Raw genomic sequence first — 19,781 nt, forward strand, 5'->3', positions numbered from 1 at the left:
AAAGTGCCTTTTTAAATAACAAGTCATCTGTACAAACACCCAACTATTCTTCATTTTCACAAAAAAATCTCACTCTATCTTATTTGATATTTAGTATCTTCCATTTAGTATTTTGTGTTAATTTCAGTTTAATTCAACATAATTTTTTATTTTTTTGCTTTCTGAAATACACATGAATCAATCTTTCATCTCTTGAATAAAAGGTTAAGAGCAGGAATGATACAGGTTAAGACAGTTAGATTAAGGCTACAGACTGGAAGCTACACCTCCCTGCCTCATGTAGTCCTATCTGCCAACCCGTTAATCAAATGACCTCTTCCCCAGGATGCACCTCCCCTTAGCTGGGGGCAGTACCCTATAACCACGCCTCTTTCCAAGCTTATAAAAAGCCTGGAACAGGAAGGGGAGGCTCTCTCCTGCTCTTCATGAAGACGCAGAGGAAGCAGCATCCTGAAATCTGTCTCTTAACCTTTCTTTTCAGTGCCCATTCTTCCTGAACAATGCCAACGTATGTGTTTTTCTCACCTTTTAAATCAACTTTATTACTTTGTAAATTGTATTTGTGTCTGTACTTAGAATGCTTCTCTAAGTAAGAGGAGAGAGACTGGAATAGGAATCTAGACCCACTTAACCCACAACAGGAATAGCAGATAAAATCTCAAAAGATCCCTTAATTTCTAATCCTGAGGCCGGCGCCACGGCTCACTAGGCTAATCCTCCGCCTTGCTGCGCCGGCACACCAGGTTCTAGTCCCAGTCGGGGCGCCGGATTCTGTCCCGGTTACCCCTCTTCCAGGCCAGCTCTCTGCTGTGGCCAGGGAGTGCAGTGGAGGATGGCCCAAGTGCTTAGGCCCTGCACCCCATGGAAGACCAGGAGAAGCACCTGGCTCCTGCCATCGGATCAGCGCAGTGCACCAGCCGCAGCGCAAAGGCCGCGGCGGCCATTGGAGGGTGAACCAACGGCAAAGGAAGACCTTTCTCTCTCTCTCTCTCTCTCACTGTCCACTCTGCCTGTCAAAAAAAAAAAAAAAAAAAAAAAAAAAAAAAAAAAAGAGCTAAGACAATTTCTAATCCTGAAAGCAAATGGGCAGTGGGCAGAGTGTTATTTGTGAAAAGGTATTCTGAACACTAATGTAGCACACAATTTAGGGGCAGAGGGAGATTTTAAACAAGCCACAGCATATTCTAGGGATTCTAGAGAGTCTGGGGAGATGTTAGGCCCTGATTTATGTGTGACCTTGCAAATGTAGGCTCTTTTTCCCCCATATCCAGTAGTTCAACATTTATATGTCTACTTCTTTAAAAAACATAATTCACTCAAGATTTTCCTCAGTTCATATTCATCTTATAGGCTGAAAATTGATTTTAAAGTGATTGAACAATAGCTTTGCATGTTATCACAATTAGATAAAATGTTAATTTCATTTTGTAATATTTGAACAAATATATTATGGTCCAGACTTGAACAGCAAGTTTCCTGATTTTTAAAATCATCTATTCAGTTTCAGTTCATGTTTCAGCTATTGAATTTCTTCTGTAACCATTTTAAAAATGGTTTTATTAATTTCACTTGGAAGGCAGAGTAACAGGGTGACACAAAGAGACAGAAAAAAGAGATCTTTCATCTGTTTGTTCATTCCCAAAATGTATGCAACATCGAGAGCTTTGCCAGACTGAAACCAGGAGCCAGGAATTCCATGTGGATATACCACATGGGTGACAGGAACCCAACTCTGGCCATAATCTGCTGTCTCCATGGTCATTAGCAGAAAGCTGGATTGGAAGAATGTGCACGTGTAGCCCATACTCAAACCAGGTACTCTGATAAGGGATGTGGACATCTCGAGTGGTGGCTTAACCCACAGTACCACAATGCCCATCGTTACATTTTGATTATCTTATATTTAATATTCCCAAAGTTACATTGTCACCAGAATACAGAATAAGCTCTTTATTGTTGAGAATTTGATGGAGTAGATTTTATGAGGATTGTACTCCGATATTACAAGCTATCTGGCTGCTGAGAGTAAAATACTCTCAATGTTTTGCCACATACTCACTGAACAAGAAATACATTGAATATACTGAGCTAATGTTCATGTTCAAAGATCGAATTCACTGAATAAAAGGAGATGTGTTCACTCCTCATGATGCATTTAGGAAGGAGAAATGTTAATGGTTGGTTGCGAAGTAAATATGTTAATTAATCTTCAGAAGCATGCCAGAATGTTTCTTTTTAGGTTTACCTCTTTCAAATCACCTGTAGGCTTTATTTGTAGGTATAAAGGGTCTGAGCTTGCTTTCAAAAGTAGAAGGACTTATATTACATTCAACAACTGGAAAAAATTTATGAATCTATGCTACTTTGCTTGATATTCATTTTTATTTATACTACAGGGATTTTAACTGAGGTAAGCAATAGTAAACAATCTGGAAGCATGTTCACAATAACCTATTTAAACTTTTTATTACTGGACTGGCAAGGATGACTAAGTTGTCTAGACTCAAATTAGACTTTGTATCACCTTTCACATGTCAAGTTTAATTTCCAGGAAGGAACTAATATAAATCACATCCCTTTTTATCTGGTTTTTTAAATTACTGTGTATTTACAACTCTAAAAAAATCAAGGCTATGAAAGAAAGTTAATTACTCAATTGTAGCAGGCAGCATATTTGAAACGTGAGGTATTATATGACATAGTCACAAGAAATCAGAGGGGTAAAATGGTCACTTCTTAACAAGCATGTGATTGTTGCTCTTATATCATTACATAAGTTAACATCTAGACTTTAATTGGTTGCAGAGATAGGCACAGTGCCATGTGCATATTTAAGCATGCTCCAGCATTTCAAGTAAGTTTACTGAGGCAAAGATATTATCACCTATTTTAGTTAAATAGCAGAAGATAAAGCATTGAAAAAAATGTGTGTTTTCGGGAGTTACATGGCACTGTGTCATTGAAGAACGAATTGAATTGAAGCATTAAACATTAGACATTGGATTTTTGTCTATCATTTATAATAGCCTAAAAATTTAACATGAGGCTTCTGTGAAATATTTCTTGGAGATTAAAAGTCTAATAATAATCCAAATCAAAAGTTTAATAGAGGGAATGAGTAGTAAAATATGTAGACCAACAAATTAGTGAGCTAGAAATTCAAGCTCAAGGACTTTTCCAAATCATATTACCAAATAATAAAGTAGTGGGGAAAAATGTTGACATAGATCCACAGTACTAATTAATCAAGTATAAAAAGAAACTCTGAGGAGGCCAGCACTGTGGCATAGTAGGCTAAGCCGCCACTTGCAGCGCTGGCATCTCATGCGGATGTCAGTTCCAGTCTTGGCTGCTCCTCTGTGAAGCAGTGGTAGATGGCCCAAGTGCTTGGGCCCCTGCAGCTGTGTGAGAGACCCAGAAGAAGCTCCTGGCTCTTGGCTTTGGATCTGTCCAGTTCCAGCCATTGAGGCCATTTGGGGAGTGAATCAGTGGAAGGAAGACTTCTTTCTCTGTCTCTCCCTCTCTATCTGTTACTCTGCCTCTTAAATAAATAGACAAATCTTAAAAAAAGTAGAAACTCTGAGAAACTTCCAGAACACAGGAAGGGGAATATTAAGCTTATATTACAGGAATGAGAATGAGCTTCCTCTCAGATTTTTCACCTCTGACACTGGATGCTAATAGACAATGATCAATGTCTTCATATTTCTCCAGATTGAATTTTATATCTAGCCGAATTAGCATTCATGTAAGAGTAAAATAAAAAAGATATTTTGGTCTAAACAATATAGAATATTTATTATTCAAGACCTTTCTTAAACAAATTACTTATGTATACCCCATTAAAAGAAAAGTGGAGCAAATAGGAAGAAAGATGTGTGATATGAGAAAGTTTGCTAGGCAAATAAAAGCAAAACAAAGCAAAAACACTAAATCATAGAACCCAATCTAAATAATTTTTGATAATATGGAGTTGAAATTTATGATAATTGTTAATTAATATTTTGGAGGTAATGAAATAATGTAAAAACTCTAGTAACAAATTAAAAATAAAATTCCAGTGTTTCCAGTGAAATATGACAAGTATCTAGAGTTAACAGGAAAGTAAAAGCATGTTTATTAGATAAGAATACTGATAGTAGTACATGCTGATTAGAAAACAAACAGGTTAACTATATTTCCACTACAAGTACAGAAATCATGAGTATACTTTCCAAATCACCAAGGGGAGAAAAAACAAAAATAAAACCTGATCAATTCAAGGAAAAGGAAAAAGAAAAGATACACAACACAAGCATTATAGGCAAGCCGGCAAATCATCAAATGAAAAATAAAGTATTAGGAGTAAACTCTTACCAGAAATAAATGAAATGGGTTTTATTCTTCTATAATAGGAAGCTCAGTACAGTAAAATGTTTCCACATTTTATTCTGATGTTAAATGATCAAGTCCTTAGTCAAATGCAACTCAGATTTGTTCATACTGAGTTAAAAATAATATTGAGGATAATGAAATGTGATAATCTGCCTGTTTTGGTGAATCTGTTCTCTCAAAATGTAGAAGATACTTTTCTTAGTATGCACATCTAGAGATAAGGAAAGAGGCACTGCCTAAATTCAACAAATAAGAATATTTCCTAATTTCTTTACTATGTTAATGAAGGAGCTGCTCCTAAAATCTAAGAGGAAATCAAAACTTTCCGTTTCTATTAAAAGATAATTCATAGGAAATTAGCTCGAAAGTGAAACAGACATGAGTTTCAATCTAAGATCTTTCATTTGCTCTTTGGTGCCTGCTGGTTAGCCTGTCCCTAACTCAAGTAAGTGAGGATTATGTTAACTTTCCAGTATTAGTCAATTTTCACATTCACTTACGTTCTATATGTCTGCCTATTTCTATCATATATGTCCCTATCCTTGCCTGCCTCCTTTCTTCTCCTCTCCTTTCTTCCCCTCTGCTGTATTTACCTTCCTAAGTGATTTTTTAAAATCTATTTTTTTTAATTTATTTGACAGGTAGAATTACAGACAGTGAGAGAAACAGAGAGAAAGGTCTTCCTTCCATTGGTTCACTCCCCAAATGGCCACCACGGCCAGCGCTGCACTGATCCGAAGCCAGGAGCCAGGTGCTTCTCCTGGTCTCCCATGGGGTGCAGGGCCCAAGCACTTGGGCCATCCTCCACTGCCCTCCTGGGCAAAAGCAGAGAGCTGGACTGGAAGAGGCGCAACAGGAACTAGAACCTGGCACCCATATGGGATGCCGGCGCTGCAGGCAGAGAATTAACCAAGTGAGCCACGGCGCCAGCCTAAGTGATTTTAAATACAGGAATCCCTAGTTCCTTGGCCATCCATCCCCTCTTCATGGCTTCTCACTTGTTTACAGCCTCCTCCTTCGTAGCCACTCGTCTCTTCCAGCACTCTTCACAGAAGTTAAAAACCTGAGGCGCTCATCATTCACATCCCCTCTTCTTTCACTCTCCATTCCAATCCATCACTCAACCTAGCCATTCTTATTTTTATATCTCTGCAACAACTATCCAGTTCTCTCCATTTCCACTGCTGCCACCATTGTTCATTCTCCTATCGCCATTTAACATAGATTCTTCATCCTAGCACATCAAATTTGGCCTCCCTCAACTCCATGTTGTCACTTGAGCCAGAGATAATTTTATATTTTTATTTTATTTTGAGATGATTATTGATTCACATGCAGGTTTAATAAATAATACTGAAAAATCTAATTTACACTTTATCCAATTGCCTCCAATGATAGCATCTTGCACAACTAAAGTATCAAAGCCAGGATATTGGTATTGATACAATCAGATATCTATCACTACAAGGATTCCTCTTGTTGTTCTTTTATAATCACACCCTCTTTTCTCTGCTGACTTCTTTCTCCACCTCTGTCAAATCTGCTTTCCATTCCTATAATTTTGTCTGTTCAAGAATATTATATAAATGGAATCAAATTCATTCAAATTTTGGGTTATCATAATTCCCTTAATATAATTCTCTAGATATCCATTCAAAATGTTGTGTGTTTCAAGGAAATGTATATTTTTTCTACATTTGATCTATTATATATATAGGATTAGCATGCAGGTTTTTGTGTGAATATGAGTTTTAATTTTCCTGGAAGAAAGCCCAAAAGTGCAATTACTGGGTCATGTGGTAGTTAGATACGTAGCTTTTTAAGATACTGGAAAATGGTTTCCTGGAGCAGCTGCAGCATTTATGTTCCCACCAGCAAAGTATGAGTGATCTAGTTTATCCATATTCTCATCAGAATTTCATGTTGTCACTACTTTCGGTTTCAATCATTTAAGACTTTAGTGAAATTTCATTATTGTTTTCATTTTTCACTTTCCTCATGCATAATTATCTTTTCATGTACTAATTTTCCATTTGTGTATCCTCTTTGACAAAATATGTTAATATTTTCCTGTCTTCTCATTTTATATTGGATAATTCAGGTTTTCTTTTCTGTTGTTTTGAATGTTCTTTATATAGGTCTAGATTCTCCCATACTTTTCATTCTCTTTACAGGCTCTTTCACAAAACAAATTTTTTCATTTTAAAGAAGTTTAATTTATCAAATGATCCTTGTATGGACTGTGCGTTTTGGTCTCAAGTTTAAGAATTCTTTTTCTGGCCACAGAAACCAGTTATTTTCTCTTACATCTTTTCTAAAAATTTTAGATTTTACATTTCAATCATTGATGAATTTTGTATTAATTTTTACATAAGGGATGAAGTTTAGACTTTTTTTTTTTGCTTATAAATGTTCAGTTACTTACATTTGTTGAGTGGTTTTCCTCACATCGCTGAGTTGATTTTGGATATGTTTTTACAGATTTACTTTAAGGTTTTTGTTTTGTTCCCCTGATCTATGTGTATTGATTACTATATATGTCTTGGTTAAGATAGCTATATAATTACTCTTGAAATAGGGTAGGGTGATTTCTCCTACTTTATTCTTCTTCTTCAATTTTTTTTTTTTACCTATTCTAGTTCCTCTGTATTTCCATATAAATTCCAGAATAAATTCCACAAAAATTCTTGACGGGATTTTCACAAGTATTATATTAAACCCATATATTTGGGAAGTGTCGCTCCCCCTCTTCGTGGAGGAACGACACAGGACCCTGCGCTGTTCTTTCGTCTGCTCGGCCCTCCCCAGGTTTGCTGCTGGTTCTTCCCGGGTTGGCTGCCGTCCCTTCCACCTCTGTGGAAGGGCAGTTCCCCCTGCCACATTCCCCACTTCCGCGGGGGAGCGGCACACCACCGGCCGGCTCTCTCGGGGGCTGCACAGGTGTTCCTTCAGATAGATGTTCCTGGTGCATGTTGTCTCTCTCCTCCTTTATAGTCCTCTTCCGCCAATCCCAACTCGGCTGCCCACACGCCGAGTACGCTGCTCTCCTCCAATCAGGAGCAGGATCAGCTCCTGGAGGTCATCACTCAAGTTGGCAAGAGGCAGCTGCGTAGAAGCTGTTTTCTCCTCTCCCAGTGCCATATTGTGGGAAAGCAGATGCATAGAATAAGTCTTAATTCCAGTAACTTAGTCTAGTCCGAGTTGCTCCCAGTTGCTCCCTACAGGAAGCATGTCCATGAGTACAATATGTCTCTGCATTCATTTAGATCTTTGATTTATTTTGTTGGTGTTTGCAATTTTCATCATTTGAGTAATGCATATGTTATGTTAGATTCACACCAAGTATTTCATTTTTGGGCAATTGTAAAAACTGTTATCTTTATAAATGTTGGTGTCCATGTATTCAATACTACTTTATAGAAACAAAACTTATTTTTAAAGTGTATCTTCTTTCCTGTAAACTTGTTGAAGTCATTTAGTAGTTATAAGAGGTTTTTGTGGATTAATTTTGATTTTAAGATAGATAATTATGGCATCTAAAACTATCACTTTCTTTATTCCCTTAAAATGCTTATGTTTTTTATTCTTCTTCCTTGCCTTATTGTGTTTGCTAGAATGTCCAGAGCTGCTTTAGGAGTCATGAGAGAGGACATTCATGTATTATTTCTAGTATTAATGGGTAAGTATGTGATCCTTCACCATTAATAATAATGTTTGTTGTATAGATCTTATTTACTTTAACACATAACATTTTGAGTAGCTCCTATATGATTATATGGGATTTTAGGATGTTAATTTAGTGGACTACTTGAATGATTTTCAAGTACTAAAATAACTTTGAATCCCTGAAATAACTCCACTAGTTCATGGTTTTTATTTATAAAATGTATTGGTGAATTACAAATATTTTTGTATATATACAAAATATATTTTCTAGATTCATCTATAGTCATTCAGAATACTGATCTATAGTTTTCCCCTTTGCCCATTTTTTGTCTGGATTTGGTATCAGAGCAAGGCTAGCTTCACAGAATCAATCGTGAAGTGTTACTTTGTATTCTATTTTCCAGAAGAGATTGTGAAAAATTAATTTTCTTTTAAATTATTGGTAGAACTTTCCAATTAACCAGTTTAGGAGTTAAGACTACCTTTTGGTCAAGTTTTAAAGTGTGAGTTAGACTTTCTCACTAGTTATAGGAGTATCAAAATGATTTGTTTTATTGTGGGTGGTCTGTGGTATTTTGGGCTTTATGAGCTTGATCCACTTCATGTAGGTTGTTAAATTTATGTGTGTAGCATTTTTATTTTGACAGGCAGAGCTAGACAGTGAGAGAGAGACAGAGAGAAAGGTCTTTCCGTTGGTTCACCCCTCAAATGGCCACTACGGCCGGCACGCTGTGCCGTTCCGAAGCCAGGAGCCAGGTGCTTCCTCCTGGTCTCCCATGCGGGTGCAGAGCCCAAGCACTTGGGCCATCCTCCACTGCCTTCCCCAGGCCACAGCAGAGAGCTGGACTGGAAGAGGAGCAACCGGGACAGAATCCGGCGCCCCAACCGGGACTAGAACCTGGAGTGCTGGTGCTGCAGGCGGAGGATTAGCCAAGTGAGCCGTGGCCTGTGTGTAGCATTGTTCATACTATTTTCTTTATATCCTTTTTATATCTGCAAGATATATAGCGATAAAATCTGTTTTACTCTGAAAATGGTGACTTCTTGCTTCATTTTTTGTCAGTCTTGTTACAGATTTTTTCAATTTTAATTTTTAAAAAAATGTTTCCTTGATTTTATTTGTTGTTTTTTTTTGTTTGTTTGTTTTGAATATCAATTTCATTGATGTCTGCTTTCATCTTTGTTATTTCTTCTGCCTATTTTGGATTTATATTGCTCTTCTTTTTCTGGGTTCTTGAACTGAGCTTAGGTTAGTCACTTGGAACTTTTCTCTTTTCTAATGTAGGAATTTAGTGGTACAAATTTTCCTCTCAGCACTTCTTTCTTTCATGTTGTAACACTCAATCTGATGTGTCATATTTTCATTTACATTCAGCTCAGTGTATTTTTCCTATCTTTTGAGATTCCCTTTATGACTCATAGATTATTTAGACTCTACATGCTTTCCATTTTCACAAATTACTTGGAAAGAATGTATATTTTGATTTGGGATAGTGTGTTCCATGAAATGAGACAGACCATATCCTGTGCCATAAAACAAACTTCAAATACTTCATAAAAATGGAAATGATCCAGAGTGTGTTCTCTAACACAGAGAAATCAATCCAGGAAATCAATACAAAACTATTACAGAGAAATCTCCACACACTTGAACAACATTCCTCTAAACCATAAAGATGACAACAGACAAAGGAAGGGGTAGCATATCTAGTTACTGCCAATTTGACTTAGAAGTCCAGGTTCCTCATCAGCCTGGTTTGACACTTGGGGGGAAGGGGCCCTTTTTATTACTGTTGGACTGGAGTTGGGAATGGGGCTTCCCACAGACCGCTGCTGATAGCACGATGACTGAGGGGTGCGAGTGATTCCTTACTACTCCCCTGTCACCAGCAGGGGGCGGCCTTGCTGCTGTTGAGTAGCGGTCAAAGTTCTAACAGTGTATTCAGCAGCCTCTGACCCCTCTGCTTAGCGGGAGAGGGCTCCTTACTGTTGGGTAAGTTGCATATCCAGGCTCTGTCAATGATCTCCACTGACTCTGAGCAGGGGATCATTATCCCTCGGCAGAGCTGAAAATCATGATTTCCCTGTTTGTCTTCTCTAACAGCAGAGGGACCAAGTTTTACGATGCTTCATTACAGCCTAGCAAGGGTGGAAACCCAAGCTCTCCACTTAAACGGCCTTTTACTAGTCGAGGAAAATTTGGGGTCTCCAATTTGTGCTTGGAGGGGCCAGAGATGTGGTGTAGTAGGCTAAGCCTCCGCCTGAGGCACCAGCATCCCATATGGGCGCCAGTTCATGTCCTAGCTGCTCTTCCGATCCAGCTCTCTGCTATGGCCTGGGAAAATAGTGGAAGATGGCCCAAATCCCTGGGCTCCTGCACCCGTGTGGGAGACCCAGAAGAAGCTCCTGACTCCTGGCTTCGGAGCAGCCCAGCTCCAGGTGTTTTGGCTATTTGGAAAGTGAACCAGCAGATGGAAGATCTCTTTCTTTGTCTCTCTTTCTCTCCCTGTCTGTAACTCTACCTTTCAAATAAATAAATAAAAATTTAAAAAGACTCAGTATATTATATCAAGAGGAAAAAATAAAATTACTGAAACAATCAAATGAAAAAAATTGTGCTTGGCTGTCATTGCAATTATTATCAAAAAATTTTTGTTATCCTAGGGTGCTCCTTTCCTTGTCTTTGTTAGAGACAGCAGAGTTTTCTTGGGCCTTTTTTTAAAAATTTGTTTTATTTATTTGAAAGGCAGAGTTACATGGGGGGCGGGCAGGAGGAGGGAGAGAGAGAGAAATTTTCCATCTGCTGGTTCACTCCCCAAACGACTGTAACATCCAGGACTTGGCCAGGCTGAAACCAGGAGCCAAGAGCTTCATCCAAGTTTCCCACAGGTGTGCAGCCGTCTTCTGCTGCTTTCCCTGGTGCATTAAGTGGAGCAGCAGGGACTTGAACTGGTGCCCATATGGGATGCTGGCGTTCCAGGCAGAGGGTTTACCCACAACGCCAAAACACCAACCTCTTGGGGGCTTAGTTGCCTGCACATGTTGGCATTTAAAGTTTCCTGTCTCCTGCAGCATCTGGTCCAGAACACACAAGGAAAAAGAGAATTCAAGCGTCTCACCATTGTGTTGTTCCTCAGGTCCTCATTTAGTCTGCTTTATTCTCTCCACTTTACAGCATCTTACTCTTTTAATGTATAATATCCAAGGTTTTAATTTGTACTTAGTGGCCAAAAGAGGGAAAATATTTCAACTTAATTTTCTCAAAAACAGAAGTTTATGAAGAACTTTTAAACTGCATATATGGTATGTCATATCCTGCTTAAATTCTTAAATTATTTCACATAGCTTTTATAATGAATATCAAAAAATTCAACAGAGACAAATACCTGCATTGTTTAGCCTTGTCTACTGACACAGGCCAATTTTTTAACCGTTTTCCTCTATCTGAGTGCTTCTGGCTGTTGTGCAGGATCTCTGACATGCCATGTTATGGCCTGCTATAGAATATGTGCACCTGCTCTTCCTTCCACTGTAGATATTCCATCTTCATCCACCTAGTCCCCCATTTTTCTCCTTTACTTTGTTTACTTCTGTGATACATTCACTTTCTTATCTGTTACTTCCTCCTGTCAGCCTTTCCACCCTTATCACCTCTGAGACACACTTATAATCTTAGGTCAGGTTTCTTCATATATGTACACTTAGTAATATATCATATATATAAACTTAATCATATATTATGTATTATACATGCATATATACGTAACTTTACAGTTCTCACCTCACCTTATAATTCCACACATTTATATGTGTAATTTAACAAGCCTGTGTTTCACTGCCTAAAATGTACATGCCATCAAAACAAGGGCTATGTCTCTTCTTCAAGCTCTGTATCTCTACTTCTGGAAAAATATTTCTCACTAAGGGCATGCAAATGGTAACTAATCTCTGGTTGATCATCTAAAAGAAAGATAATTGGAATGCAGAGAATGAGAAGGATAGCCTCTTAAAGCAGAGTGTTGGTGTGGAAAAGTCAGACTGTGGTAAAGAATATCTCCTTTGTCTTTAGTGACTTCCCTGATTCATTGCTTTTAATAGTGACAATGCTCTTATGACATAGGCAGTATTGCTTTCTGGATCTAAGTTGCCAGGGTGCTTAGCTGCCTACGTTTTCTTTTCACCTGGCATTATCCCATTTCTTTCCTCATAAAAACCTGCCCCCTCTAGTCTTCAGACTCTGTTAGAAAAAAGTCACTTTGATTTGAATTTGGAGTAAAGATCAATTGAAAGATATGGGGACAAATTCTTATTTTTTCCAGAACTAGTAATTCTATTTGTAGTTGGAATTTTTGGTTACATTAATGCTGAGCTTTCAGATTAGTGTAATCTGAATTGCAATTAATTATACATTTAATGTCACTCTAGTACTTAACTTTATATCAGAATGTATCTCCATCCTTTAAAGAATTCCCTGTGATCTTCCATATAATATTTAACACTGAGTCTATCTCTATGTAAAATGAATGCTTTAGGAAGGAAGGAATTGGATTGTTTCTGAAGGGAGCTGTACTTGTATAACTCACCTAATCAAATTCCTGCCTTCCCTTATCATTAATATTTCTTTTAGCTCAGAACAAGTAATGAGAAGATTCATATTTTTAGTTTAAGTAAAGTAAATTAGAAATGTCTCACTAGGCAGAGCTGAAATGAAAAAGTTGAAGTCCTCCACAGAAAAAAGAAAACAAATTCTTGTGAGATGATATTAAGAAATGCAGGGAAACCAAGTATTTTCTCTAAATTCTGGTGAAGAGTCTAACATTTCTGAATAACTTGGTGATAGTATTTTTTCTCTCATTCTTTCATTTAGCAAACATGTATTAGTTGCTCATTACATGCCATGTAATGATTCTAGTTCCACATTTTCTTTTATTTGTGCAATTATTCTTGATTTCATGCAGGCACAAGGTATCCCCCAGATTCTTCTATCCTAGTCATGACTTCAAGAAATGGTTCAGGTAAACAAGGTAAGTCCAGCTGTTATTCTTTATACAGCCATGCTTTGCGAATCTAGCACTCGTTTCTAGCATTAATTTCCCTCTTAGAAAAAGAAGAGAAAATACAATTAATTCATCCCAATATTAGACTTTACGAAACAGATGCTATGGTAGCCAATGTTTCAATGTATTTGCATTTGCAGGCTTTTTAGGTTTTACTTTCAAATAATAAATGTAATACAGGGAAATATCAGTATATTTATATAAAAATAAGCAATATAGTACAGAATATTTAGCAAAATATTCAAGCAATGTAGAAGTATAAGTTGGAAATGGCGAATATTTTCATGTCTGCTCCCCTAATATCAGTAATATGGTGTGCATCCTTCCAAAGTTGTTTCAATGTATATAAATAGCTATATTCTTTTATAATTTTAATATAAATATTACTAATCAGCTAGAAAGAATAAAGTGAATATATATGAATTTATATGGAAGGATAACCTCAACATCATAGAAGTAGTGGAAAAAATTGACTTGCAGCACAGTACAGAAAACATTTATGTAAAACTTACCTTTAAAATTGAGGATTCATTTTCATTTTCATCTTTATCCGCAGTAGACCTAGGGGAAAAATAAAGACAGACGTAAAACTTAGGAAATATTAATCTAGAAATGACTATATCAATGAAATTTTTAAAATCATACATTTAGCAGTTAATATTCTCATTCATTTATGATTGTAAAGGACCTGCCCTTCATCTTCCATAAAATGTCTACTGTTGGCAAAAGAAAAAATGTTATGTATTATTTGTAAAACAAACCTTAGAAACAAGCCTGAGACCTCTTCTACATGGTCAGTTTCTTAAAGTAACATTAGAAGAGATGGAGAGAGAAAAGTGCAGTCTTTTGTCAAATTACTTTAAAAAATGTGTGTGTGTTCATGCATGTGCCTGCATATACAGGAACCAACAAAGAAATTATATTTTGTTGGTCATATGATATTGGAAAGAGTTTCTTATCCTCAAGTTGAGAGTACTAAGATTGATGTTACAGAAAATGAGTATACAATAGTTATTCATGGGCTTCTATGGTGAGGATACTATGAGCATATACATTTTAAATTGTGAATAACATAAATCATGATGAATCAAATTCTGTATATTCAATACAAATCAAATCAAGTAGTAAATTCAATACAGTCTATGGAGTAATGTAAAAAAAAAATCCTAGTAATGTCCATTGAGTTATATATCAGTTGCTGTAAATGTTTGATGATGATTCATGGAATTTTAGACAACAGCCTATAGTTAGCCAATAGTTTTTACAAATAATTTTCTGATGTTTAAAAAAACAGTACGGGCCGGCGACGCGGCTCACTAGGCTAATCCTCCGCCTTGTGGCGCCGGCACACCGGGTTCTAGTCCCGGTCGGGGCGCCGGATTCTGCCCCGGTTGCCCCTCTTCCAGGCCAGCTCTCTGCTGTGGCCAGGGAGTGCAGTGGAGGATGGCCCAAGTACTTGGGCCCTGCACCCGCATGGGAGACCAGGAAAAGCACCTGACTCCTGGCTCCTGCCATCGGATCAGCGTGGTGCGCCGGCCGTAGCGCGCCGGCCACGGAGGCCATTGGAGGGTGAACCAACGGCAAAAGAAGACCTTTCTCTCTGTCTCTCTCTCTCACTGTCCACTCTGCCTGTCAAAAAGTAAAATAAAATAAAATAAAATAAAAACAGTACGAATATCATCAAAAATATTTAAGACTACTATGTGCTATGATTATAATGAGTATTTGTCACAGTGATACCCAGATATGATATAGAAAACTCTAGTAATCAAAATGAAACACAAATCATCTTTGCAGCAAAAATGTAACCATTATTGAAGTAGAGTTGTTCAGTATGGTAGATTTTATGATTCATAAAATATTCCTTCTCCTCCCTTTTGGGGGATAAGTATACACTTTTTGTCTCTAATGATGTTAGGGTTGCCCATGTCAATAGTAAGAGTGGATGTCTAAACAGAAGCTTAAAATATATTAAGTGTCTTGTTCTTCTGTGCCACTGCCACTTTCCACGTGAATAGATCTATCCCAGATAGGAGTTAGCTTTTTAAGCCTGGTTCTGAAATAGGAATAATTATGGAGTAGACCAGACACTGTCTTACAGTCTGAAAAGTCATCTTAGTCATCACAATCTTGTGAATGAGAAATAATTTTTTGTTATAAATCACAGAGATTTGGAGATTGTTATGTAGCATTATCCAGATCCAAAGTAAACTAGTGGGATGGGTGTTGTGGCACAATTTGTTAAGCCACCATTTGGGATCCCCACATCCTATTTCAAAGTGCCTGGGGTTGAATCCCACCTCTGCTTCTCATCTAGCTTCCTGCTAATTTGCCTGGGAATCAGCAGATGATGGCCCAAGCAATGCTATCCATATGAGAGATCTGGATTTGGTCTGTCCCACCCCACGTTGTTGTAAACATGAAGGCATTCGGGGAGAGAACCAGTGGATGGAATTTTGTGGGCGATCTCAGCAGTTACCTGAGCCCAGGCACATTTCTCCCCACCTCCACCTTCTGCCAATCAGGTAAACTACTCCCAGATGCCACCCAGGCCCATTAGGTGCACCTGGGGAGCCATCTTGTCTATGTGACGTTCAAGCTGATTGGATAGGCATATTGGCGCCAGTGTCCTTTCTGCTCTATGGTCAGTGTTCCTCCATAATTGGTTACGCCCCTTTTACCTGCCCTTTATAATGTACGTGCTTGTGATTAAACATGGACATGTTCACCGAAGCCTGTCCTGGGTGTCTTTGTGGAGGGAAAAGGCACCGCCGCCCTACTCATCTTCGACAGTGTGGCTTAGTGGCAGAATTCTCTCTCTCTCTCTTTCTCCCCCAGTCTCTCTCCCTCCCTCTCTTGTCTCCCCCTCTCTCTGTCATTCTACCTTTCAAATGAATAAATAAAACTTTAAAATAAAAGAAAGTGAGTAATTGGATATATTGCCTGAAGTTATTGCACACCTTAGTCCTGAAGAAAAGATATTTTTCTGCACTGTTTGCTTTATCATCAGTATTAATTAATGATATTCTATTTTAAAAATTAGTATGAAATTTTTGTACTAGTCAGCATCATATGACTTACATGGACTTTAAGAGACTTACACACAATGTAATTCGACTTGCTATGATCTGATAAATGTCTGGAATACCAGTAAGTGCCGACTCACGTGATTAATTACTGAAGTACAACTCATACATTTTAGATTAAGTGAGTTACATTAAAAGGAGGTTAAAGAAGAACCACATGTCAAATAGAGAAGCAGGAGCTTACATGGAAAGGCAAAGCTTCCATTCTAATTTATACTTAAGGGAAGCAAATTAATAGAAACTTGTAAGAAAAGTACACTAAATTAATCTCAGTTCAACAAGATGATATTTCAAATAAAGAGGTAAAACATATAAAAAAAGAAATTCCACTAGTAATACCAAATATAGAACTAAGAATGTTATGCTATCAAGTCCCCAGTTAATGTCCTGAAAATTAGAGGGAAAAGGAAACCAATATTTCTGAGGTAAGTGAGCAAAGTAGTGGTAAATTTAAAAGCTAATCATCTGTTTCACATTAGAAAAATAATTAAGGGGGTTAGAAAGTTCATGTGCAGAAAATATTTAATTTCACAGTTATTGTAACATATGAATGAGAATGACCAAGTATTTTCAATACCAGAAACAGAAAATTTGAGTACTTCAAAAAGGTTGTGAAAAATAAGTTAAAAAATAAATTTACTTTGGTGCCAAAATATTTTGAAATCCATGCATAGTTTTATAATATGCATTTCCATGAATTCTTGAATTTTCCTCATATAGCATATAAAATTAAGACCAGATAAGAATTCCTTGACAATTAGTACTAGTCACCAAAGTAAGTAATGATGACATTCTATTTATGTTATACAGTACCTGGCACAATGCAAGTTGTATAATAGATACTGAATGAATAAAAAAATTTGCTAGAAATATTTAAGAGTAAATTGATACATATAGAGCCGGCGCCGTGGCTCAATAGGCTAATCCTCCACCTTGCGGCGCCGGCACACCGGGTTCTAGTCCCGGTTGGGGCGCCGGATTCTGTCCCGGTTGCCCCTCTTCCAGGCCAGCTCTCTGCTATGGCCAGGGAGTGCAGTGGAGGATGGCCCAGGTGCTTGGGCCCTGCACCCCATGGGAGACCAGGAAAAGCACCTGGCTCCTGGCTCCTGCCAGGATCAGCGCGGTGCGCCGGCTGCAGCGGCGGCCATTGGAGGGTGAACCAACGGCAAAGGAAGACCTTTCTCTCCCTGTCTCTCTCTCTCACTGTCCACTCTGCCTGTCAAAAAAAAAAAAAAATTGATACATATAGCTCCAAGTAGAAGCAAGATATTAAATTATAATTTAGTTACTTCTGGGCATAACATTCAGTAATTGAAAGCTACTGCTCCTGAGTGTTTACACTAATCTCTAGACTAGTTATTTATTCAAATAATTCTTGGGTAAACTAGAGATATACTGCAACTACCAGGGGGAAATTATTGGCTAAGTATGATTGATTACAGGCTTTCCAAGACCTTCATCAGAGATCATGTGAAATCTCTTTGGTGCAGGGAGAGAGAAGTGGACTCAGAAAAATTCTGTGTCCCAAGGAAATTCAGGAAGTGTTCCCCGGACTCAGAGAAATATCTTTAGGCCTTCTCTGGCTCTGAAAAAGAAAATTCTTGTACTATATACACAAAAGATAACGAAATGAATCAAAGCATACTACTACCACAAAACAGCAAACCACAATTAAAGACATCAAGAGAGGAATAAAGAACAAAAGAATTGCAAAACAATCATGAAACAATGAACGAAATGGCAATAGTAAGCCCTTACCTATAGATGATTATATTAAATGTTTCCCATTAAAAGACACAGAGTGATGGAATTTAATTTTTCTTAAAGATCTATTTATTTATTCGAAAGTCAGAGTTACACAGAGGAGAGGGAGAGAGAGAGAGAGAGAGAGAGAGAGAGAGAGGTCTTCCATCCAATGGTTCACTCCCCAATTGGCTGCAACGGCCGGAGTTGTGCTGATCTGAAGCCAGGAGCCAGGAGCGTCTTCCAGGTCTCCCACGTGAGTGCAGGGGCCCAAGGATCTGGGCCATCCTCTACTGCTTTCTCAGGCTGTAGCAGAGAGCTGGATTGGAAGTGGAGCAGCCGGGGCTAGAACCGGCGCCCATATGGGATGTCGGTGCTTCAGGCCAGGGCGTAAACCCGCTGCGCCACAGCGCTGGCCCCAGAGTGACTGAATTTATTATTATTATTTTTTTTTTTTGACAGGCAGAGTGGACAGTGAGAGAGAGAGACAGAGAGAGAAAGGTCTTCCTTTTGCCGTTGGTTCACCCTCCAATGGCCGCCGCTGCAGCCGGTGCACCGTGCTGATCCGATGGCAGGAGCCAGGATCCAAGTGCTTTTCCTGGTCTCCCATGGGGTGCAGGGCCCAAGCACCTGGGCCATCCTCCACTGCACTCCCTGGCCATAGCAGAGAGCTGGCCTGGAAGAGGGGCAACCGGGACAGAATCCGGCGCCCCAACCGGGACTAGAACCCGGTGTGCCGGCGCCGCAAGGTGGAGGATTAGCCTATTGAGCCACGGCGCCGGCGTTGAATTTATTATTAAGGAGAAAAAAAAAAACAAGACCAAAGAATTTGCTACCTAAAAAAGAATAAATTTACCCTTAAGAACACCATTATCTTAAAAATGAAGAGATGGAAAAATATTCCATGTGAATTATAATCAACACAGAGCATGGGTGACTATATATATATAAATAGTCACCCATTTTATATATATTTATATATAATTTATGTATTTTATATATAATACAATTTCTATATATGTGTGTATATATATATATATATATATATATATATAGGTGTATCCCCGTGAGCTCATGCAGGAGTTTGATCCCCAAAGTCTCAACTTAATGATACTAAAAGGGTGGAAATGTAATCTGACTATGATGTTTAGATGTTGGGCCTTTGGGAAGTGACTAAATTAGGTTTAGTCATTGGGACAATGCCCCCTTGACTGAACCCTGGCATCATAATATTAAGAGGGAGACAGACCCATACAGGCGTGGATACACACATGCATTCCTGCCATGATACAATGTAGCCAAGAGGGAGGCTATCTTTAGAGCCTGTGCAATATTACCTGGACTTTTAAAACTGTAAGCTAAATACACCTCTTTTCTTTATAAAGTAGCCTGCCTCAGAGATTTCATTAATGGCAAACTGAATAATACATAGACTACTAGTTAAAATCTGCCACAAGAGACAATCTGGGTCTCCTAAGTACCTAAGCCATCAGCTGCTGCCTTCCACAGTTCACATCAGCAGGAAGCTGGAATTAGAAGTACAGCTGGGCATTCAACATGGGATACAGGCATCAAATGCCCATCAACAGTAGACTGGATAAAGAAATTATGGGACATGTACTCTATAGAATACTGTACAGCAGTCAAAAACAATGAAACCTGGTCATTTGCAACAAGATGGAGGAATCTGGAAAACATCATGCTGAGTGAACTAAGGCGGTCCCAAAGGGACAAATATCATATGTTCTCCTTGATCTGCGACAACTAACTGAGCACCAAAGGGGAAACCTGTTGAAGTGAAATGGACACTATGAGAAACAGTGACTTGATCAGCCCTTGTCCTGACTGTTGATGT

The 19,781-nt window shown here is 38.3% G+C and overlaps 1 protein-coding gene across 1 annotated transcript in view; it reads right to left on the reverse strand.

Moving 5' to 3' along the window:
- LOC100349442 (uncharacterized) overlaps nucleotides 1–19,781 on the reverse strand; it is a 459,397-nt gene that overhangs the window by 67,219 nt on the left and 372,397 nt on the right. The window contains exon 18 of the mRNA XM_051827387.2: nucleotides 13,610–13,658. Coding sequence (XP_051683347.2) covers nucleotides 13,610–13,658 — 49 coding nt within the window. The remainder of the gene's footprint in view (nucleotides 1–13,609; nucleotides 13,659–19,781) is intronic.

This window comes from Oryctolagus cuniculus, chromosome X (genome assembly GCF_964237555.1).
Source record: "Oryctolagus cuniculus chromosome X, mOryCun1.1, whole genome shotgun sequence".
Taxonomy (NCBI): Eukaryota; Metazoa; Chordata; class Mammalia; order Lagomorpha; family Leporidae; genus Oryctolagus; species Oryctolagus cuniculus.